This window comes from Trichogramma pretiosum, unplaced genomic scaffold (assembly GCF_000599845.2).
Source record: "Trichogramma pretiosum strain Unisexual culture from Peru unplaced genomic scaffold, Tpre_2.0 scaffold21, whole genome shotgun sequence".
NCBI lineage: Eukaryota > Metazoa > Arthropoda > Insecta > Hymenoptera > Trichogrammatidae > Trichogramma > Trichogramma pretiosum.
This window is the reverse complement of record NW_019640940.1, coordinates 1,870,486-1,894,388: the sequence shown is the minus strand read 5'-3', so window position 1 is coordinate 1,894,388 and position 23,903 is coordinate 1,870,486. Positions and strand designations below refer to the sequence as shown.

Sequence of the window (23,903 nt, the reverse complement as noted above, 5' to 3'; positions counted from 1 at the left end):
TCTATTCAAGGCTTTTCAATTGTCATAGCAACTTTGACGATTTTTTGGGCAGAAGCTCTCGTAGGCACACACATCTGTATACGCACTATCAGCGCATAATAATACCGCAAAACAATTCGGCACGGCATGATCTAATATAAATACTAGGCGCAATAGGCAAATCGGTCATCATTCAGCGACTCGCAGTCGTCGCTGATTGACTCTCGCTCGAAGTCTTTTCACACAAAGTGTTCGCAAGCCACGAATCATCGAAAAATCAATCGACATGTCTTCGTCAACGGGAAAGGACATTCTGCTGCTGTTCGACAGGCCCCAGGAGCCGCTCTTCATACCCAAGGGCGAGGAGCGCGTCGGCTTCGACATCCCGACCAATTACTTGGTAAGTTAACAAAAAAACTTCGGGTTGCGCATATCGCGTCCCACGAATTCTCATCGCAACAACGTCGTTCAACAGTCGGACAAGTATCAACCCGTGGCCGGCCGCATCCTCAACCGCTTCGGCGCCGACTCCCAACGCACCGTCGGCCTCAAGAACATCTCCATACCCGATCTGAGCCTGCCCATGCAGCTCGGCCGCAACGACGGCTTCTCCCATCTCATACCGTCCCATCGTCGCATGGCCGGCCGCCTCGTCGAGCTGTTCCTCGGCATGCGCACCGTCGAGGATCTCATGTCTCTGGCGGCCTACTGCCGCGACCGACTGAATCTGCAGCTGTTCTATTACGCGCTGTCGGTGGCCATCGTGCACCGGCGCGACATGAGCGACGTCTCGCTGCCCCACCACTCGGAGATCTTCCCGGACAAGTACATGGACAGCTCGGTGTTTCATCGGGCCAGGGAGGAGGCAAACGTGGTGCCGGCCGGCTCGAGGACGCCCATTGAAATTCCCTTGGATTACACGGCCACGGACGTCGACCCGGAGCACAGGGTGGCTTATTGGCGCGAGGACGTCGGCGTCAATCTCAATCACTGGCACTGGCATCTGGTCTACCCGTTCGACGGGCCCATCGTCGTCGTCAACAAGGACCGCCGCGGCGAGCTCTTCTACTACATGCACCACCAGATGCAGGCCCGCTACAACACCGAGCGCCTCTGCAACGGTCTGCGCCGAGTCGTGCCCCTCTCGGATCTCAAAGCCACCATCCCCGAGGCCTACTTCCCCAAGCTCGACTCCATGGTCGCCGGTAGATCCTGGCCGGCCCGACCCAAGGACTTCGTCCTCTCGGATCTCGATCGCAAGGTCGACCAGCTCAAGTTCTCCATCGACGACATCGTGCGCTTCAAGGATCGCATCGTCGAGGCCATCAGGACGCGCCGAGTCCTGCTGCCCAACGGCCAGTTCCAGCCGCTCGACGAGGAGCGCGGCATCGACACCCTCGGCAACATGATCGAGTCGAGCATCCTGAATCCGAATCAGGCATACTACGGCGACATGCACAACTTTCTCCACCTGGCCATCTCCTACTGTCACGATCCGGATCATCGCTTCCTCGAGTCGTTCGGCGTCATGGGCGACAACACCACGGCGATGCGCGACCCCATCTTCTATCGGGTGCACGGATTCGTCGACGACTTGTTCAACATGTACAAGGCCACGCTGCAGCCCTACAGCCAGCAGCAGCTGGGCTTCGCCGGCATTCAGGTGACCGAGGTCAGGGTGAACTCGCCCGGCAGCAATCCCAATACGTTGAGCACCCACTGGACCAAGAGCGACATCGATCTGTCGCGCGGACTGGATTTCGCGCCGCGCGGCTCGACCCTGGTGAGGATCACGCATCTGAATCACGACGAATTCACCTACAGCATCGGCGTGAACAACAACAGCGGTAGACCGGCCATAGGCACCGTGAGAGTCTTCATCGCGCCCAAGTTCAACGAGCAGGGCTCGCTGCTGAGCTTCAACGAGCAGAGGCTCATGATGATCGAGATGGACAAGTTCACGGCCAATCGTGAGTCGACGTTGTAATATAACAATTTTTATAATTTTTTTTTTGTCATATTGTGAAAAATTTTCAGTAAACAACGGCCGCAACGTCATCACGAGAGCCTCGACCGAGTCGGCACTCACCATACCGTTCGAGGCGACCTTCCGCAATCTCGACGAGGGCAGGCCCGACGAGACCGATCTGCAGGGCAGCGATCGATTCAATTTCTGCGGCTGCGGCTGGCCCCAGCACATGCTCGTGCCCAAGGGCACGCAGCAGGGCTATCCCATGGAGCTCTTCGTCATGATCACCAATTTCCAACTCGACAAGGTGATCATTTTTTTTTTTAATTTTTTTAATTTTCTAAAATTACTTCATTTATTTATTATTTAAAAAATATTTTATTCGCATATAGATCGACCAAGCCGAGCCGTCGGGCTGCCGCAACGGCGTGAGCTTCTGCGGCCTGCGAGATCTCAAGTATCCGGATCGTCGTGCGATGGGCTTCCCGTTCGATCGGGCGGGAGCCGCCAACGTGCGACTGCTCCGGGACTTCGTCACGCCGAACATGAAGGTGCAGCAGGTCACCGTGCGCTTCTCCAACATCGTCAAGCCGAGAGCCGTCTCGAGGCCGGCCAACAACAACAACGGCAACAATAATTTCAACAACAATAATCGCAATATGAATAATAATTTCCGTCAATACTGAGCTACAATGGTTGTTGTTGTATCGATGAATATTCAATAAAGCGTATGCAAATCTGAACGATAACGATGGTTCTTTTTTTTTTTCATTTTTCTGATAATTGAGCGAAAAATGATAAGGCTGAATTTTTCGACGGAGCGAAACAATAATATATCCTATCGGCGTGGATGCCGAAAGCGTGCGAACGCGAATAAAAAACTGACCCACCGTATATGCTGCACGGTATCAAAGAGCGGAAATATGCGGTGCTTTCGCGGCCTCGACTCGGCTCTCGCAGGAAGCGCGCGCGCGAATGTGCATCTCGTGAGCGTGTATATAAAGTCGCTGCATCTGTCCGAGTCATCGATCAGTCTTCGTTATTTTTCCGAATCGGAAACAGTAATATTTAGAAGGAAAAAGTTCGTTTGTCGTTGTGCGTAGTCGATTTTTCGTTTTTTTTTTTGTTTTTACCGTTGTTGTTGTTTGATTTTTATCATCTCGCGTAACAATGGCTCAAATGGAAAAAAGTCTGCTTCTTTTGTTCGATCGCCCGTACGAGCCGGTTTACGTGCCCAAAGGCGAAAATCGCATCAGCTTTGATATCCCGTCGAACTATTTGGTAGGTACACGCATACGGGAAATATAATATGTTTTCGGCCGATTAAGTCTCGAAATAAATATTTTTGGAAAACGCTAGAGTGGAAAATATTTTTTTAAAAGAGATTTTCAAAACTGACTATTTTATTTTTAATATCAATTTTCTCACCTATAGCTGTGGAAATGATAGGAATATTGTTTCGAATATTCAGATTATATAGCTCCGAAATTATAAATTGGGATTTTGTGTACGATCTTTTTACCTTGATTGCTATTAGATGTGTTAATGCTGACGCACTGAGGCTTTGTTTTACTCTGATAAAAATTCTCAAAATTAATAGTGGTCAAATGAATAAAATATTACGATTAAGACTGTTTTCAATTATCTTTAATTGTCTTGTTTTTGACAGTTTTTCTAATTATTTTACAATTATTAAGTTTATTTTGAATGATTTATTTAGTTAAAAAAATTTAGACAAGTTTTCAATCATTTTGAATGCGGTGACACTACTTTAAGCCTCTAGGCTCCACTACTAGATGGCGAGTGGTCCTTAGTCTGCAAATCTGCAAGTGGCAAAGTCAAAGTACGCATACAAATAAGACGTTACAAATTGTAATACCATTGAGAAAGAGCTTCTGTAAAAATAATTTTATAAGTCTTAGCACAATTTTTAAAAATGACTATATTTTTTAAAATTAGCCATTCTTGATTTGTTTAGCATTGACATGGTAAAATTCAATTAGGAAAATTGCTAATGAGGTCGTGTAAGAGGGGTAAATTTCACGAAGTTTATGTAGTCAAAGAATAACCAAAACTAGCCATGAAATGTTGAAAGAGGTGTACACGCGATTTTATACGTATGACAAAAGTCTTCGATAAAAAATAAAATATTCTTGCATCTGAAGGTAAAGGGTGGATATGAAAATTTTGTAAATTATAAAGGATTCTACAATCGTATAAAAAATTTTGTTTCGAATTATTATCAAGCCCTCTAAAATTGTACCATAAAATTTTCTCAAGTTCTTGCATAAATGTGTCGCGAAATGAACTAAAATTTTGGATGTGTCGTGAAATAGTAAAGTAAAATTTGCTCCAAATTTTTTGGTGCTCCGATCATTGTAAGTCGTCAACGTCCACATCACTTTGAAAGCACCAGTTCTCGTCCGATCACTGAAGTTAAGCAAAGTTGAGCGCGGTTAGTACTTGGATGGGTGACCGCCTGGGAACCCCGCGTGACGTTGGTACTCCTTCTTTTGATACTTTTTTGAAGATTAAATTAATTTTTTTATTTGAATTTTTTGATTTTCGATTAAATCAAATATGTAAAAAATGTTTTGCCTATTAATAATACTATCTAATTTGCAATGATATTAAATTCGTTTCAGACTGTTAAGCGATGCAAAATCTAATAATATAATTTGTTGTAAACTCTTACAAGCTCCAAAATCGTATTATAAATTCATTTGAAAATTTTTATGAGCTCTTTAAAATCTTAATTGGTATAGTTTTGAAAACAGTACAAAAAAATTGCCTCATACTTTGCCTATTTCAAAATTCAAGGTCACAATCACGCGCGCAAGGTCGATGTCGCTTTAAAATTATCAGCTCGTGACTCATTTTCGAAAAGTTACTTTTTAACAATTTATGTTCTCCCAATCGAATCTTCTATTTTCGATTTCACTTTTTCGGCGATAAGCAATAACGTAATCTTAGCTCGTTGTAATTTGAAGTGTTCGAAGAAAGATACGATATCAGCTGGGACAAAGAAAGATAAACTTTTTACCGGATCATATTCGCTGGATAGCGATGATTTCTCTTTAGTGAAATCGTACTGATTTATGATTCTCAATTTGGCTATGACGTAACTTCCTAAATAAAGCTGACAGTTGCTGATTACGAAAGTCGAACCTCTCACCAACTCATGTCTGCCGGATAACTTTATTTATTTGGCACAATTAAATGCCTTCATTTACCGATTTAAAGAACATTTTGTATCAAATACCTGCGCGCCACAACGCTAGAACGAATTTGACATTTTTACTAATTTCCGCAGCCGGAAAGATACAAAGACATCGGCGACCGCATTCTCAATCGTTTCGGCAACGACGCGCTCTCCTCCGTGCCGATCAAGAACATCGCCATACCGGATCTGAGCGTGCCGCTGAGCCTGAGCCGTCGCGAGACCTTCTCGCACTTCCTGCCGGCCCATCGCAAGATGGCCACCAGGCTCACCGAGCTCTTCATGGGCATGAGGACGCTGGAGGATCTCGTGTCCCTGGCGGCCTACTGTCGCGATCGCGTCAACGCCCAGATGTTCGTCTACTCGCTGTCGGTGGCCATACTGCATCGGCCGGACACCAAGCACCTGTCGGTGCCCCAGCTGGCCGAGATCTTCCCGGACAAGTACATGGAGAGCTCGATATTCCATCGGGCCAGGGAGGAGGCCAACGTGGTGCCGGCTGGATCTCGCGTACGTATAACTCGATAAGAGAACAATTACTATCTATGTTCAAATAGTAACCGATCGATCTTTCTCAAAAATTTTCATGTAAAGGTACTTATACGAGTGATTGACCACTTTCGACCAATAAATGATCACTTTTGGATATGCAATAATTATCGTTTTTCCTTCTTAAATTATGATCGAACATAGAAAACAAGATGCATCGTTTACTAAAGGATTGAATTACGTCATGATATTTTCTAAAATGGTCATTCACTGGTACCCGGTCATTGATTGGTCTGACTACCCTATAACAAATTTTACTATGTTACATTTTCCTCGATGCATAAATACATCGTACGACCATTATTAGTTAAATTAATAATCGATCGTACGCAGACCCCGATCGAGATCCCGCTCGACTACACGGCCACCGACGCCGACCCCGAGCACCGAGTGGCCTACTGGCGCGAGGACGTCGGCGTCAATCTCCACCACTGGCACTGGCACCTCGTCTACCCGTTCGACGGGCCCCGCGTCGCAGTCAACAAGGACCGCCGCGGCGAGCTCTTCTACTACATGCATCGTCAGATCATGGCTCGCTACAACATCGAGCGTTTGTGCAACGGCCTGCCGCAGGTCTCGCGCCTCAACAACTTCCGCGAGCCCATCCCCGAGGCCTACTTCCCCAAGCTCGATCAGCAGGTGGCGGGTCGCGCCTGGCCCGCACGCCCGTCGGGCTTCGTACTGTCGGACATCAATCGGCCGGCGGACTCGCTGCGCTTCGACATCAGCGACCTGGAGCGCTACCGCGATCGCATCCTCGAGGCCATACAGTCGAGGCAGGCGAGGTTGGCGTCGGGTGGCACGGTGCGCCTTGACGAGGAGCGAGGTATCGATATACTGGGCAATATGGTCGAGGCCAGTATTCTCAGTCCCGATATTACGTACTACGGAGACTTGCACAATCTCGTGCACATGGCCATCTCATTCTGCCACGATCCGGATCATCGTTTCTTGGTAATTTAAAAAAAAAAAAAATAACAAAATTTTCAATGTGAATGAATGAAATTAATTTATTATATTCTCGCAGGAATCGTTCGCGATAATGGGCGACGCCACCACGGCCATGCGCGATCCCGTCTTCTACAGGTGGCACGCCTTCGTCGACAGCCTGTTCACCCTCTTTAAGGACTCTCTGCCCGCCTACACGACCCAGCAGCTCGTCTTTCCCGGCGTCTCGGTGTCGGACGTGCGCGTCAACTCGCCCGGCAGCAATCCCAACACCCTCAACACCCACTGGTCCAAGAGCGACGTCGAGCTGTCGCGCGGCCTCGACTTCACGCCGCGCGGCTCGACCCTGGCCCGACTGCAGCATCTCAATCACGACGATTTCACGTACACCGTCGTGGTGAACAATACCAACAATCGCGAGGTGCAGGGCACCGTGAGGCTGTTCATGGCCCCCAAGTTCGACGAGACCGGCCGACAGATGAGCTTCAACGATCAGAGGATGCTCATGATCGAGATGGACAAGTTCACCTGGACGCGTGAGTATTATTTTATTATGCGTTGAAAATTTCAATTTTCGACCTTGATTTTTTGCATCTTTTTTTTCGCGCACAGTGAACCGAGGCCAGAACGTCATCACGAGGCAATCCGTCGACTCGGCGCTGACCATACCGTTCGAGGCGACCTTCCGCAATCTCGAGGCCAATCGTCCCAACTCCAGCGATCTTCAGTCGTTCGACCAGTTCAACTTCTGCGGCTGCGGCTGGCCGCAGCACATGCTCGTGCCCAAGGGCACCAGGCAAGGATACCCGATGGATCTCTTCGTCATGGTGTCGAATTTCGAGCAGGACAGGGTGCGTATAGAAAGATAAAAATTGAAAAAAAGGAAAAATAATTAACCTATGAATAATTTGAATATTGATTATCGCTCAGGTGAATCAAGCCCAGCCGACCGGTTGCCGCGACGGCGTGTCCTTCTGCGGTCTCAGGGACCTTAAGTACCCGGACGCCCGCGCCATGGGCTATCCGTTCGATCGCGTGGCCCGCCAGGGTGTCGTCAATCTCAGCGACTTCCTCGTGCCCAACATGCAGACCCAGCAGATCACCGTCAGATTCTCCGGGGCCGTCAAGCCGCGCCAATCGAACAAGCAGCAGACCAATAATCGCACCTAAATTGTGCAGATCTTCCCGTATTACAATGATATTATTTGTTTGTCCAATATGCCATGTATCAATTGTGCCATCAATGAAAGAATAAATTGAACTTTTTGCAAAGCTTACTTTTCGTATCTATTTCTAATTTTTACAAAATTGCATAAATCGACACGTGCACGCGTTTGGAGAAAGCAAAATAACAAGCCCAAGGACGATGCAATCTGGTCGCGGAAGTTGCGGCCATCCGAAATCGATACCGCATCTCTCGTGTTGTGCTCGCCTGGCGCATTTTTGCAGCTATATATAAATATTTGCCAGTCGAGTCGCAAGCTCCCATTTGCGCGTAAAATTTTTCACCGGCCAAAAAGCACGCAGCAATCGTCCAACATTTTTTATTTTCCAAAAAATCTCGAAACCAAAATGTCGAGCAATCGCAATCTCTTGTTGATGTTCGACCGGCCCACGGAGCCGATTTACGTGCCGAAGGGCAATCAGGGCACGTCCTTCGACATACCGCAAGAATACTTGGTATAATTTCGAACTATATTATTTGCACTATATTTTAATTGACATGTCACTTAACACTCATTGTCGACATACGCGTGTGATTATTATCCACTTTAAGCGAGATGAGTATCAGGCACAAGGCATGGGCATCATCAATCGCTGGACCAGCATGTCGAGCAACATCGTGACGGTGAAAAAAATCGCGATACCGGATCTGACGGTGCCGGAGTCGCTGAGTCGCTACGAGACGTTTTCTCTCTTCAATCCGACGCACAGAGAGTACGCCGCCTACTTGATGAAATTGTTTATTGGTAATGTGTGAAAAAAATCGTACCCATGTATGTAATTTTTAAAGTGAGTGCCTATTTTCCCTCCGCTAAGCCTCTGAAATTAGATATCAGTATTTAAATGATATAGTTACGTCAGCAAACATATTCAGCTCGATAACACTAATCTAAAAGACATTTTTTAATGAAAAATGAAATCATTATGATATACGGACGTAAGAGAAAATAGGTACAGTGAACTGAGGGGCTTCTAAGGAGCTCCGATGAAAGAGATGAAGACTATAGAATGACTGTATCAATTTTTATTCAAATAACATAAACGTTTGAACTAACATAAAAATTATTTTATCGGTATAGCCGAATTAATTATTATTCCATAAGTGTAACTTTCTTTTAACAAAGTGTTTTCTAAATTAAAAATTCAATTATATCGTATTAAAAAGACACTGAATATTTTTTATCTTCAAAATCTCTTTTTAAATTCAGCCAGTTTTGAGGGTAATGCTAAATTTTTTATTGTCAAAGTAAAAGAACATTATCATTTGCCATATTTTTACTAGAAAATTGACAGAAAGTAGAATGTAACTTCTTTACTATTTTTTGTCCAAAAAGTCATTTTCATCAGATTGCAATGTTAAAACACCCAAAAAATCGGTCAAGCATTCGTTATCTCACTTGGCTCATCACAAAAAAAAAAACTTTGAATCGCTTCCGAACTCACCCACTAATATTTACGAAAACGTGTAATTCGAATAAAGTGTAACAATTTTTCGGTAGGAATGCGAACGGTGGACGATCTGGTGTCGCTGGCCGCCTACTGCCACGATCGCATCAATCCGCAACTGTTCGCCTACGCCCTATCGGTGGCCATACTTCATCGTCCGGACACGAAGGATTTATCGATTCCCGCGCTCAGTGAAATATTTCCGAATAAATTCTTCCCGAGCTTCGCTATACGCCAGGTCGAGGTGGAATCCTTGATCATGCCGATCGTGAGTAGCCTCTCTCTTCTTTTTTCGTTCAATTTTTCAAACTCTCGTTTAATCTTGTTTTCTTTCTGCGCATTGCATTCAATAGGGCCCGATAGAGATACCCATGGACCACACGGCCAGCGACGCCGATCCGGAGCATCGGGTGGCCTACTGGCGCGAGGATCTCGGCATCAACGTGCACCACTACCACTGGCACCTCGTCTATCCGTTCGAGGGTCCCCGCGAGGTCGTCGACAAGGACCGCCGGGGCGAGCTCTTCTACTACATGCATCGTCAGATTCTGGCCAGATACAACGCCGAGCGCCTCAGCAACAAGCTCGGCTGCGTGCGCAGCATGAGGAACCTGCGCGATCCCATCTTCGAGGCCTACTACTCGAAGCTCGACTCGAGTATCGCCGGCCGAGGCTACGCCGATCGACCCACCAACGTCAGATTACAGGATCTCGATCGTCCAGCGGACAACAGCCGCGTGAGACTGAGCGAGCTCGAGTTGCGCATCAAGCGGGTGGAGGACGCGGTGAGGACGCGCCAGGTACTGGCCTCGGACGGCCGCGTGATCGATCTGGACGCCGTCACGGGTATAGATATACTGGGCAATATGCTCGAGGCGAGTATCCTCACGCCCAACAAGGACTACTACGGCGACATACACAACGATCTGCACTCGCTCATAGGCTACTGTCACGATCCCGATCATCGCTATCTCGAGTCGTTCTCCGCGATAGCCGACCCGGCCACCTCGATGCGCGATCCCGCCTTCTATCCGGTGCACGCCTGGATCGACGAGATGTTCGCCAGGTTCAAGGACAGCTTCCCGGCCTACGCCGAGTCCGAGCTCGAGTTTCAGGGCGTCCACGTGACGAGTCTGGAGATACAGACGCCCGAGGCGGACAAGAACATACTGAGGACTCACTGGACCAAGAGCAGGGTGGACATGACCCGGGGCCTGGCTTTCATCTCGCGAGAGCCCATAAGCGTGCAGATACAGCATCTGAATCACGAGACGTTTTATTACGAGCTGGGAGTGAGGAACAACACAGGGAGAGAGGTCGTGGGTACGGTGAGGATTTTTATCTGTCCGGTGCACGACGATCTCGGGCATAATCTGACGTTCGAGCAGCAGAGAGGATTGATGATCGAGATGGATAAATTTACGGTTACGCGTGAGTAGCTATCATTCGTTTTTGATAATAGACTCGTAATTTTTATAATCGATTTTTTTTTTTTTTATTAAAGTGAAAAATGGCTTCAATCGCATAACGAGAAGATCCGACGAGTCGTCGATCACGATCCCGTACGAGTCGACCTTCCGCGATCTGAACGAGGACCGGCCCAGCCAGACCGACGCCGAGAGAAGCCTGGCGTTCAATTTCTGCGGCTGCGGCTGGCCCCAGCACATGCTCGTGCCCAAGGGCGGCGTACAGGGCTTTCCCATGATGGCTTTCGCCATGGTGTCCGATTACGCTTTGGACAGGGTATAGGAATTTTTTTGATAATTTCATAAGCAATAATAAAAAAATTGGATACGATAGTAATTTTTATATATATGCTTTTGCAGGTCGATCAGAGCGTAAACTCGACCTGTCGCACAGGCGTGAGCTACTGCGGCTTGAGAGATCGCAAGTATCCGGACGCGCGGCCGATGGGCTATCCGTTCGATCGCAAGCCCAAGTCGAGCGCGAAGTCTCTGCACGACTTCTTGACGCCCAACATGAACGTGGCGCCGATCACCGTCAAGTTTTCCGAGGTCGTAAAAGCGCTGAAAGTACCCAAAGAGATAATAGTCACGAATTGAGGATATTTATGTATAATATATGAAATAGAATTCTTTTTCGATATATCATGTAAACTTTTTACGTAAATAAATGACGAAATATTATAAAATGGTTGCTTTGTGGGGATTTCATTATTCATCGTAAAAATGATGCCAGTTCATTTTCACCTCAAACGTGTGCATCAATAAATTGTTCGATTTGATACATTTACGGAAAGAATGTAAATTATCGATACGTTTTTTAAATTATTCGCAATTCGTAATGTGTATTAATTATCGTCGATACTTTTTGTTTTTCGTAATAATATCCGACGATTTTAAAATACGTATTTACATCGAAACGGATCACAAAAAAATTAAACGAGATGTATACCGCTGTGATTATATTACATGAATTCGCTCAGCGCCTGTTGAAAGGCAACCTTTTCAAGTTTCGTGTATAATTTAATTCATGGGTTTCCTTCAATTCGATCAATCTCAACGATTCAATCAATTTTATTATCAATGTTTTAAGAATCCTACCATTACGTGAAAACTTTGACTTCCTTCTAGAAAATTATAAAGCCTCTTTTTTTTATGTAAATTAAAAATTTATATCATATACGACCAGCACATACCCACAGGCGTACATCTTTTGAGAATAAAAGTTCGAGTTGACGAGTTTTTTTGCTCAATTATATTTTATTCTTAAATTTTTAAAAGATGGACAATAATATTAATTTTGTTGATATTTTAATTCCTAAATAAAATTCTGTATATTGCGATTGGTCGATATCTATATTCATTTTATACATCATCATTAAATTTTTAATATACATTTCGAGTCCTTGATCCATATTTTTCGCACCAAATTGTTCTTGAATCTTATCATAATCAATGCACTAATTGAACCTTCTAGAGATTTTATTATCGCAAGTTACCTAAAAAAAAGCTCTAGATAAATTTTCAAAAAATAGCCCAATTTCGTTAAAAATAAAACTTCTCTACCGACAAGGACGAATTTTTTTTTGTCCACAGCCTCGTGCGTGTGGCTTGCATTTTTGGTTTTATTAAAATTCGAAATATACCACTCGCACGAGCGTATAAATGAGCGATGCAAGATCTCGATAACTTCAGTTTCGAGCTTCGTAACTACCGTGTTGCAGTCGACGCGCAAAAAATGGCCAACAAAAATCTCTTGCTCCTGTTCAATCGGCCCTGCGAGCCGCTCTACGTGCCGAAAGGCGAGAAAAGCGTCTGCTTTCAAGTGCCGGACTCCTATCTCGTGAGTATCGATATGTATATATACTTTCTGCGAACTAATTCGCAGCTCGAATTTAAATGCTTTCTCTATAAAATTTACAGCCCGATAAGTACCGCGACAAATCCAAGATAATTCGGCAGCGTTTCAACAGCGAGGCCGAGTCGTTCGTCACGCTGAAACCCATCGATCCGCCCGATCTCGCGCCCTTTCTGAAGATAAAGCGCGACGAGGCGTTCTCGCTGCAAATAACGAGCCATCGACAGGCGGCGATGGGACTCGTCGAGTTGTTCTTGAGTAAATATATACATTCATTGCATCGAGTTGGAAAAAAAGTTTTTAACGTAAATTAATTCAATCTCTCTCTATCGAAGATCTGAAAGATCAAGATGAATTGCTAGCCGTGGCCGCCTACTGTCGTGATCGCTTGAACACGCGTCTCTTCGTTTACGCTCTGTCCGTGGCCATCCTCCACCGCGCGGACACGAAGGGTCTGCAGATTCCCAATTATCACGAGATGTTTCCCGAGGGTTACATCGACTCCAAGGCCCTGCAACAGACTCGAGAGTACTCCTCGCTCTTGTCCGCCAGCGAACGAGTAAGCGCATTTATTTTACGAATCAATACACGACGACACGTGTCGCAAATTTGCATCTCGCTCTATATTCTCGTGTTATAGCAACCGATCGACATCCCGCTCGAGTGGACGGCGACGAACGAGGACCCGGAGCACCGGGTGGCCTACTGGCGCGAGGACATCGGCGCCAACAACTGCCACTGGCACTGGCACCTCGTCAATCCGTTCTCCGGGCCCGAGCGCATCGTACGCAAGGACCGCCGGGGCGAGCTCTTCTTCTACTTTCATCATCAGATAATGGCGCGTTATCACGCGGAGCGTCTGTGCGCGGGTCTGCCCAAGGTCGAGCCGCTCGACAATCTGGACGCGCCCATACCCGAGGCCTACTTTCCCAAGCTGGAGATGACCATGGCCGGCCGGGGATATCCGGCGCGCACCGTCAATAGCAAACTGCAGGACGTCGACAGGCCCAATGAAAATTACAGGATCAGCCTGGCCGACATGAAGCGTTACATACAGAGGACTTGGGACGTGATTTACAATTTCAAGGCGCTCAAGAGCGACGGCACTTTTCTGCAGCTGGACGAGAGCAACGCCGTCGAGGTGCTGGGAAATTTATTCGAGTCGAATCTCATGAGCGTCAATAAGGATTTTTACGGCGACATTCACAATAGTTTGCACAATTTGGTATCGCTGCTGCACGATCCCGATAATCGTTACTTGGTAAAGAGAAAAAAAAATTATGAATTCGAGCTTACGAGAGCTTTTCGATCGATAAACGCGTGTATTTTACTCGCCGCAGGAAAACTTTTCACCGATCGGCGACGCCACCACTGCCATGAGAGATCCCGTGTTCTATCGAATTCACGCCTTCGTCGACGACATCGTCAACGCCATGCAGAGCAAGCTGCCACCTTACACTTGGCAACAGGTCAGTGCAAAAAAAAAAATTCAAACGCTAAAATAACTATGTTACGATGTTAGCGGTAAAAAATACTCGCAAAGTTATAAGGCAGATTTAATTTAAAATTAGACATTAAAATTGAAGTAACTCGTGCTACTGAAATTTGTAACGGTACTTTCGTGTGAAATTTTCGTTGAAAGTTTTTTATTCATTAAAATATATAACTACGCAACCACATACATTATTTTTAATTCTAAAATGAACTAAAAAAATTCAGTTGTTTTCTTGAATTTTAACATTTAGATTGAAAATCAATGTTTTAAACTGATTGCATTAGAGTTGTATGAAAATTCAATCATAAGTAAAGCAAATTTGCACCGCTAGATGGCGAGCGTATACCTTTATTTGTAAACCTGCAAGTACACAGGTGAAAATATTTGTATAAGTAAAGTCCACTCAAATGCACTCGCTCGAAAAAATGCGCCAGCTGCTTAACGGCTGAACCTGGTGCTACATAATTTCCCTGTATTCCTCGCCGGCAGCTCTCCTTCGCCGGTGTGCGCGTCAGCGGCGTGCGCATCGAGACCCCCGGCGAGAATCCCAACACCCTCAACACTCACTGGACCCGCAGCGAGATCGATCTGTCCAACGGCATGGATTTCGCACCTCGCGAGCCAGTGCTCGTTCGCGTTCAGCACCTCAACAACGCGCCCTTCAATTATCGCATCGACGCGCTGAACTATCTGTACCACGACGCGTTGGTCAACGTTCGCATCTTCATGGCGCCCAAGTTGGACGAGGAGGGCCGTCCGTTGCCCTTCGAGGAGCAGCGCAGGCTCATGTTCGAGATGGACAAGTTTTTGGTCAAATGTGAGTTTACTAATATAAGTAGATTACTTTATGATATTGATATTTTATAACGTGTGAATAAAGTGCAACGAGGCCACAACGTCATCGCTCGAGCCTCGACCGCCTCGGCCGTGACGATACCGTTCGAGCAGACCTTCCGCGATCTGTCCAAGAAACCGGCGTCCGGCGATCTCGACGCCGCGCTCGCCTACGACCTGTGCGGCTGCGGCTGGCCTCAGCATCTGCTCGTGCCCAAGGGTACCGAGCAGGGCTTCCCCATGGATCTGTTCGTCATGCTCACCGATTATTACGTCGACAAGGTATGATGAAGCGCAGAAATTAATAAAATAAATGAAATTGAAACTTTTCATCATTGTTTTTTTCGCAATTCAGGTGGACGACCCGAACGCGACGTTAACGGAATCATCGTGCACGAGCGCGGCCACTCTGTGCGGACTGCAGAATCGCAAGTATCCGGACTCGCGGCCGATGGGCTTCCCGTTCGATCGTCCGTCGCCGGCCAATGTCGCGCGCATCGATCAGTTCCTCACTCCCAACATGATGCTGCAGCCGATCACGGTGCGATTCAGCGATACGGTCAAAGCTCGTGGAACATAGTTGTATATTCGATGAATGTATCGGTGCATATATACGAAGACTAATAAATAAATCGATAAAACTCCTATATACATGATAAAACTTTTGTAAATTTCTCACCATTCCGATATCGGACACGATAAAAAAAAATTGGGCCAATTCTCACTCCCGATTCGCATCCATCGAGCAGGAAATGTACAATTAAAAGAGGTCTCTCGGAAACTATTTGCGGCACCTATACCAGCCGCACGCGATCTGTATCATAGCTAGAGCTTCATCCGCTCGCGATAACCGATAAGGCGAGATCTCTCTCTCTCTCTCTCGTATTGAATCGATGTATTATTACGCGCGAAAAACCGCAAACTAGCGTCTACCGTCGTCTACCGGCATTATATTTTTTTTGGTTTTCCGACGACCCCGTCGCGTATACGTATATAACTACACCGGCCTGGGAAAAAAAATTGATTAGGGACCTCAACTAGCCCCGGGTTCGATTTATCTGCGTCTAGGATAGCGGAGAGCGGGTAAAACAATTTTTACCCAGAAATCGGGTATAAATACTTCAGCCTCCGCCGAGCAAGTACATCATTCTCTGCTTGTAACGCAGTAAGTACGAGTAGTAGTGGTAGCCAACAACGAGCTCCGAGTCCGAGGCGCGATACATTATTAAGCTGACTCGAGAGCTTCTCTCTCTGTTTTATTCGGTACGAAAAGGGAAAAAGTCTCTCGGCTCGATAAGTGTTGTGTAGTACAGCAGTTGTATATTTGCAGTATACACGCTTTTATTCGCTTCTCGAATACGGTATAGACTTTCGCACTCGAGTCGATTTACTCCGTCGAATTCAATCATCTCTCTCTCTCTCTGTGAAAAATGGACAAGAAGAATCTTTTGGAGTTGTTCGACCGTCCCAGGGAGCCATCCTTCCTGCACTTCGATCTGCCCCCGAACTACGTGGTACAGTATAAAATCCTCATAGAAAATAATCCGTATAAAACACACATAATGATGTATTTAAAAAAAAATTGTTTTCTTTTTTGTAGCCCGAATCGCAATATGAGGCATCGCAGAGCCAAGCGATCGCCACCCGCTTCGGCGACGACGTGCCCAAGATCCACGTCAAGCAGGTGGCCATCCCCGATTTGAGCCTGCCCATGTCGCTGGATCGCGACGAGGCCTTCTCCCTCTTCATGCCGGCTCACGCGAGAATGGCCGCTCGCCTCACCGAGATATTCATGGGTATGAACACACATAAAACGCATAAGGATAATAATATATCGTCGCGCCGAGAAGAAAAATAATGTTAAGCTTTCATGTCATCTTCCACATATAATACCATATCTAATGCACTATACGTGCGCAAAAATGTGTAGGTGCAAGAACGAGCGAGGATCTGCTGTCTGTGGCCGTCTACTGTCGCGATCGCATCAATCCGCAGATGTTCGCCTACTGCCTGTCGGTGGCCATACTCCATCGTCGCGACACCAACGACCTGCAGCTGCCCCAGTTCAGCGAGATCTTTCCCGACAAGTACGTGAGCGGTCGCACTCTGAACAAAGCTCGCGAGGTCGCCAACACCACCACCGGCGTGTCTCGCGTGAGTATAACATCATCCTTATCATCGCGATATAAAATATTCTTTTATTGCAAAGTATAATAAAAAAAAAAAATGAATATGACAGCGACCGATCGACATTCCCGTCGACTACACGGGCACGGACGCCGACCCCGAGCACCGAATCGCCTACTGGCGCGAGGACGTCGGCATAAATCTCCACCACTGGCACTGGCATTTAATCTATCCTTTCACCGGTCCCCGCGAGGTCGTCGTCAAGGACCGCCGCGGCGAGCTCTTCTACTACATGCATCATCAGATAATCGCCAGGTATGCGTCGTCGTCGTCTTCTTTCAAACTTATATATCATATTATATACTAGCTATCGCGAAATTTCATTATGTCACATTATATAGGTATAACACCGAACGCTTGGCTAACGGCCTGGCATTGGTCGAGCCTCTGCGCGGCTTCTTCGACCCCATACCCGAGGCCTACTTTCCGAAGCTCGACCAGGGCGTCGCGGGTCGCTCGTTCCCCGGCCGTCCGCGCAACTACACCATGTCGGACGTCCGTCGGCCCGAGCTCGAGCTCAACTTCAACATAGCCGATCTCGAGGTGTATCGTCGTCGCTTCATCGACGCGATCCGACGTCGCGAGGTGCGTCGCAGCGACGGCAGCACCGTCCGACTGGACGAGCAGAACGGCATCGAGATCCTGGGCAATATGCTGGAGGCCTCGCCCGTGCTCTCCGCCAACTCGAGCTTCTACGGCGATCTGCACAACTCGCTGCACGCCGGCATCGGTCTGGCGCACGACCCGGACGGCCGTTACCTGGAGAACTTCAGCGTGCTGGGCGACACGGCCACCGCCATGAGGGACCCGGCCTTCTACCGGATCCATCAGCTGGTCGACGATCTGCTGCATCTGTACAAGGACTCGCTGCCGCCCTACTCCCTGCAGGAGCTGAATTTCTCGGGGGTGCAGATTACCGATCTGAGACTGTCGACCGTGGGCGCGCCCCTCGACACCATCTCCACTCACTGGACCAAGAGTCTGCTGGAGATGTCGCGCGGCCTGGACTTCGCGCCCCGCGAGCCCGTCCGCGTGCGTGTCCAACATCTGAATCACGTCGACTTCGAGTACAACTTCACCGTGCACAACAACATCGGCCGCGAATTGGTCGGCACCGCGCGCATCTTCATCGCGCCCAAGTACGATCAGAACAGGAGCCGTCGTTTCACCTTCAACGAGCAGAGAAAATTGATGATCGAGATGGACAAGTTCACCGTTCCGCGTTAGTATTGTTTATTTTCATGCTATACTCAATGTCGTGAAAAGCGTATTGAAACGTTTATTTCTGTCGCACAGTCAAGCCCGGGGTCAACTACCTCAACAGGAGCTCGGTACTGTCGTCCGTCACCATCCCCTTCGACGCGACTTTCCGCGACCTCGACGAGAGCCGGCCCGACAAGGACGCCCTGCAGAGCTTCCTCGACTTCAACTTCTGCGGCTGCGGCTGGCCCCAGCACATGCTCGCACCCAAGGGCAACGAGCGCGGCTTCCCCATGGACCTCTTCGTCATGATCTCCAATTACGAGTTCGACCGAGTCGATCAGCCCGCGCCGAGCGGCGGCAGCTGCAACGAGGGCATGAGCTTCTGCGGCCTCAAAAACAGCAAGTACCCGGACGCCCGGCCCATGGGCTATCCGTTCGATCGTCCGGCCAACGTCCAGTCCGTGGAGGAGTTCGTCCTGCCCAACATGGCCGTGAAGGAGATCAGCGTCAGGTTCCAGAATACCGTGCAGCCGCGCCAGATCTCGTTCGGGCTGAGAAATTAAATAATGTGTATGCGCGCATATAGAGAGTTGTGCATGATTAATTAATGTGTACACCACTGCGAAATGAAACAAAATTTATAAAATGTACCCTGCGGATGCAGAGGAGTGAAGAATTTTTAATAAACATTATTTAAATCCTACATCAAAATGGTTTTAACTCTGTATTTTATTATTTTTTTCAATGCTCTTACCAAGAATACAAATCTACTTTATAATTAAAAGTTTTAATGGATGGCAGAGTTTGCAAAAAATATATAATTCTTACGTGCTGCAGTACAATCGTATCATCCGCTCGTTGCACTTTTTTTTTCAATTTATATAAAAAAAAATGTACGATATTAGTGTAAAATATTTTGGGGAAATAAAACGTTTCGCGAATGAAAAGGTGTTCGAGCCGTTACATATCCATTGAATGGAAATCTCCCCAAAGCGAGGCCTGTCGGACGATAGAAGAGTATTTTTTTATTAAATTACTATCGTGGCTTTTTCGAGCCGAGAGAATTTATAAATGAATTTTTAGGGAGAAAAAGTGTTCTATTTATTACAACTGCGTATTACGCGATATTTTTTCGGACGAATGATTCCGAAATACGTTATGATTGGGTATTATTGAAAATTCAAAAAAAATTTTTTTACCGTGAAAATCTTTTGGAATAGAATTAAAGTGTATAATGAAAATGAACTCTGTCTATTGTGTGTTGTTGTAGTAATTTATTAGTTGTTAGTTTTATCATATTTTATAAACACAGAGCTTTTAAACTAACGAGTAAAAACTGTTCATTAATTAGGAGTGCAGGGTTAAAATATTACTCATTCAAAGTATTTTATCAAATCAATTTTTGAAAATTAACAGAGAAACTCCACATTTTCTGCATTAAAATGAAAAACGCGAGAGAAATTGCTCGTACTACTGAAACGAGAATCGGAAGTAGTATAAAAATTAACTGGTCGTCCTCGAGATTCCACTTGATAACATCGTTGCATTACTCGTGGAGCACTGGAAAAATGACTAAATGCAGAGAATCTCTAATCCGATCGTCAAATGTCATAATGCTGAATCTTCCCTACTTGGCTCTTTTTTCTCGTCGAGCGCATCTGACTCTCGGCATCATAAAAATTTCCCCACTCCTCGACGAGCGCCGTCGTTGGAGCAGTGGCACTATACACGCCTGCAAGTAAGCCACGAGCGAGCTGCGCTTTTACTCTCTTTCATTTCCTTTTTTTTTTATCCTCGTGGTATATTAGTCACCACGAGCTTTGCTTCTTTACGATTTTTCCGGCCTTTTTCCCCCGTGTCTCGAACACGCTTCGCACGTGGATTTTTCACAAGTAATTTTTTAAAGTTGCATAAATAAAAATTTGGTAAAAATATTATTGTTTACATTTGACACTACGTTAAAAATTCTAGATATCAAGTTTCATTTAATTGCGGTTTCTCACAAATTCCCATACTCAAAATTGCTTATATCCTGCCCTTATCAACCACCATACACAATTAAATACAAGCTAATCTTGAACATGTTTTATCTCTCTCTACTCTCTCACCGAATGGAATAGAGAAATGTTATTATATCATAATCAATGTGTTAGGCGTGGCGGCAGTGGCGCGCGTATATGATGTATACACACGACCGCAGACTCCACTGTGTGTCCGACGATACAATATATAATCGATTTTCCTGTGTCGTAGCCGCCACTGCTGCTCGGACTTTGAACTACGTTATGCGTTATTATACAATACGGTAAAATCTCAACCGCTGCGTTAAACGCATATATCCCGGTATTCCTTTTCCCGGATTTTGCGGCTAAAACTGCGAACCGCGACACCGAGTTTTCGGTGTGTCGTTGTATATACCTCCCGATGGGTTTTTCGGCATTCAATAGGGTACGCGTAATCATAGACGCGATCGTCGTCGTCGTGGGAATTTTTATTTTTTTAGCCAAGCTAGGCTAGAGAATTATTTTTTTGGGGGGTATAAATATATAGCGAGTTATCGTTGGGCGAGGCGTCAGTCTGACTATTATTGTCAACTTCGCGCGTAGTGCACCACATATATATTTTATTATTCGATCGCGAGACAACAACGTTTTTTTTTTTACATTTTTTTCTTCCTTTGCTGAAAAATGGCCAACGTCGATTATCTGGAGCTACTCAAGTTGGCGTTCGAGCGGCCCGACGAGTCGGTGGCTAAATTGTTGCTCGGCAGCGAGACCATCAACCGAGCCACCTACACCTACCCTCCGATTTCTTTGAATTCCGACAAGGTACGATAAAGTATAAATTTGCATCATCATAGAAAAGTTAAAAATTTTATTGTTACGAAATTCTACAGGACGCGGCATTGAGACTCAAGCTCGAGTCGCTGGATCTGCATAAATTAGTGCAGGACGCGAGGGAAGAAATTTACTACGCCCAAGACGTCGGCCGTCACGAGGTGTTCTCGACTTTCTCGGCAGCCCACAGGCGAGTAGTCACGAAACTCGTCGAGAGATTCCTCGGTAAGTGCACAGCACGATAATAACAAAATTCTCGGAAACATCCGCAAAAACTCAACGATGAATGATATTCGCTCGTATCTCACCAGATTACAAAACCGTCAAAGAGCTCGTGGCCGGCGTCTTGGCGATCCGCGACCGAGCGAACAGCTCGCTGCTGAACTATGCGCTGGCGGTGGTCTGCGCCCATCGCCTCGACTGCGCGAGCTTGCGGCCCCCGAGACTCGTCGAGCTCTTCCCGCACAAGTACTTGCCGAGTTCGAAACTCGCCCAAGCCGTCGAGCTGGCCAACAACACGGAAAAACCCGTCGTAAGCTTTTCGAGCTGCTTTTGAAGCTCTAGCACTTCTCAACTGTCTTTCGGTTTGACTTCAAAAGGTCTCTTCTCTCTTTGTATTGCAGTATCTCGAGGTCGATTTGAATGCGACCGCGAGCTCGAGCGACGAGGAGAATCGCGTGGCTTATTGGCGCGAGGACGTCGACATCAACACTCACTACTGGCATCTGAGCCTCCTGTATCCCGACGTCGAGAGAGCGGCATTGTTCGGTAAGAAGGACAGACAGGGCGAGCACTTCTGGTACATACATCATCAGATAATCGCTAGGTAAGTTTGCAATTTGATTAAAATGCGATAAAATCATATTGATAAAATATATCGCGATCAAAACAGATACAACGCCGAACGTCTGTCGAACGGCTTGGCTCGCGTCAAGCCCATCAAGGACTTCCGCCAGCCGATCGCCGAGGGCTACTTCTCCAAGCTCGACGCTACGGCCTACGGTCGCTCGTATCCCGGTCGGCCGGCCAACCTGTCGCTGGCGCGAATCGATCGTCCGAGGGAGCAACTCAACCTCGACGTCAGTGATCTCGAGCTGTATCGGGCTCGCATCCTCGAGGTGGTGCACCGTCACGAGGCGTACAACGAGCTCCACGAAGAGCTGCTCGGAAAATTCGACCCAGGGAACGGCGTCAATTTCCTGGGCAACATTCTGTTCTACGCCAAGGACAACGCGTACTACGGCAACCTGCGTGGCTCGCTGCTGCACGCCCTGGCCGCGATTCACGATCCGGAGTCGCGTCACGGCGAGGAGCTCGGCCCCCTGGCCGATCGGGCCACCGCGATGCGCGACCCGGCCTTCTACCGGGTTCACGCGCTCACGGACGAGCTCGTGCTGGCCTACAAGGACTCGCTGCCGGCCTACACGGACGAGGAGCTGCGCTTCGACGACGTCGTCTGCGTGGGCAGCCGCAAGGGCAGCCTGCTCAAGGGCACGGAGCGCCACCGCGAGCGCCAGATCGAAACTCGATGGAGTGCGAGCGAGCTGGATCTGTCGCGGGGCGTCAGTCACGCGCCCAAGGGGGCCAGGATCGTGGCCAGCGTGCGGCATCTCGAGCACGAGGACTACGAGCTGGAGCTGCAGGTGCTGAGCGTGAGGTCGATGGCCACCATGGCGACGATGCGGCTGTTCGCGGCGCCGAGCTACGACGAGCGCGGACGCCGGCTGACCTACGACGAGCAGAGGAAGCTGATGATCGAGCTCGACAAGTGGGTCGTAAAACGTGAGTGATATATGTGTGAGATGATTTTTTTTTTTTAATAATATTAATAATTTATGGCGATTGCGTGTAGTCGATCCCGGAACGAACGAAATCAGGCGAAGCTCGAGGCTCTCCTCGTTGACGATTCCTGCTGAAAATGGGGCTGCCGCTGACGCAGATGATACACCCGACGTTTGCCAGAATACCATGGAGCCGTGCATTTACGATAGCCACGACTACTGCGGATCGGGATGGCCGCGTCACGCGCTGCTGCCCAAGGGCAACGAGGCCGGCTTCGTCATGGACTTCTTCGTCATGATCACCGATTACCACCTCGACGAGGTCTGTCGATAATTACCTCTTATCCTCGTTTCTTAAAATTATTTAAAATCGATCGCTGTGTGTGTACGCATATAGGTGCTGGACGAGAATCGCTGCGACTACTGTTCGCGCGCGGGCATGAGATTCTGCGCTCGGCCGAAGGCCCTGTATCCCGACGCACGACCCATGGGCTTCCCGTTCGATCGCAGGGCCGACGAGGCCCACGGCATCGAGTACCTCGACGCCTTCGTGTCCAGATACCCGAACATGTGGTCCGAGCGGATCACGATCAAGTTCGCCAATTCCCAGGACGTTTGAGCTTGAATCGCGGCATGGGCAATGATGTACTATGCGTGACGATTTCGAAGTTACTTGTTTGATTAACAATTTTGACAATAAATAATGATATTTAAACATCGAATTCAGAGCGATATTTTTAACATCGAACACATATTACAGATGATTTTTATCAAAATAAAATTCTAAAAAAATAACCCTGGTAGAAATTTTCGATATTAATAGTGAGTCAATGACTAAAAACTGTTGAAAATTTTTTGAAAAAATTACCATTAAATGACTTTTTTAGACTTTTTTGTTAAATTAATGTTA

General features: G+C 47.2%; 5 protein-coding genes and 1 non-coding gene across 6 annotated transcripts; all 6 read left to right on the top strand.

Annotated features, from left to right (window-relative positions):
* Positions 1–265: 265 nt before the first annotated feature.
* Positions 266–2,673, top strand: LOC106659743 (phenoloxidase subunit 1-like). The gene is made up of 5 exons (XM_023457847.1): positions 266–379; positions 455–1,943; positions 2,008–2,255; positions 2,356–2,575; positions 2,636–2,673. Exons 1-5 carry the CDS (start codon positions 266–268, stop codon positions 2,671–2,673), a joined length of 2,109 nt encoding a protein of 702 aa, XP_023313615.1.
* Positions 2,674–3,017: 344 nt separating this feature from the next.
* On the top strand, positions 3,018–7,847 carry LOC106659744 (phenoloxidase subunit 1-like). Its single transcript, XM_014382423.2, has 6 exons — positions 3,018–3,229; positions 5,262–5,678; positions 6,051–6,671; positions 6,745–7,201; positions 7,278–7,516; positions 7,596–7,847. The coding sequence occupies exons 1-6, from the start codon at positions 3,119–3,121 to the stop codon at positions 7,833–7,835; spliced, it is 2,085 nt and encodes a 694-aa protein (XP_014237909.1). The 5' UTR covers positions 3,018–3,118; the 3' UTR covers positions 7,836–7,847.
* LOC111693380 lies at positions 4,334–4,452 on the top strand. Its single transcript, XR_002763406.1, has one exon. It is a non-coding gene; the product is annotated as a 5S ribosomal RNA (ribosomal RNA).
* Positions 7,848–8,237: 390 nt separating the features above from the next.
* LOC106659745 (phenoloxidase 2-like) lies at positions 8,238–11,398 on the top strand. The gene is made up of 6 exons (XM_014382424.1): positions 8,238–8,345; positions 8,443–8,635; positions 9,389–9,603; positions 9,689–10,766; positions 10,840–11,078; positions 11,162–11,398. The coding sequence occupies exons 1-6, from the start codon at positions 8,238–8,240 to the stop codon at positions 11,396–11,398; spliced, it is 2,070 nt and encodes a 689-aa protein (XP_014237910.1).
* Positions 11,399–12,536: 1,138 nt separating this feature from the next.
* Positions 12,537–18,938, top strand: LOC106659746. Its single transcript, XM_023457846.1, is given in 13 exon segments — positions 12,537–12,641; positions 12,722–12,914; positions 12,992–13,917; positions 13,997–14,125; positions 14,641–14,968; positions 15,032–15,267; positions 15,341–15,526; positions 16,413–16,499; positions 16,586–16,781; positions 16,916–17,139; positions 17,225–17,427; positions 17,514–18,394; positions 18,469–18,938. Coding segments are annotated over 13 exon segments (4,164 nt in total).
* A 2,124-nt stretch (positions 18,939–21,062) lies between these two features.
* LOC106659747 (phenoloxidase 3-like) lies at positions 21,063–23,612 on the top strand. Its single transcript, XM_014382426.1, has 7 exons — positions 21,063–21,203; positions 21,272–21,437; positions 21,524–21,744; positions 21,836–22,038; positions 22,105–22,994; positions 23,065–23,315; positions 23,391–23,612. The coding sequence occupies exons 1-7, from the start codon at positions 21,063–21,065 to the stop codon at positions 23,610–23,612; spliced, it is 2,094 nt and encodes a 697-aa protein (XP_014237912.1).
* Positions 23,613–23,903: the final 291 nt, after the last annotated feature.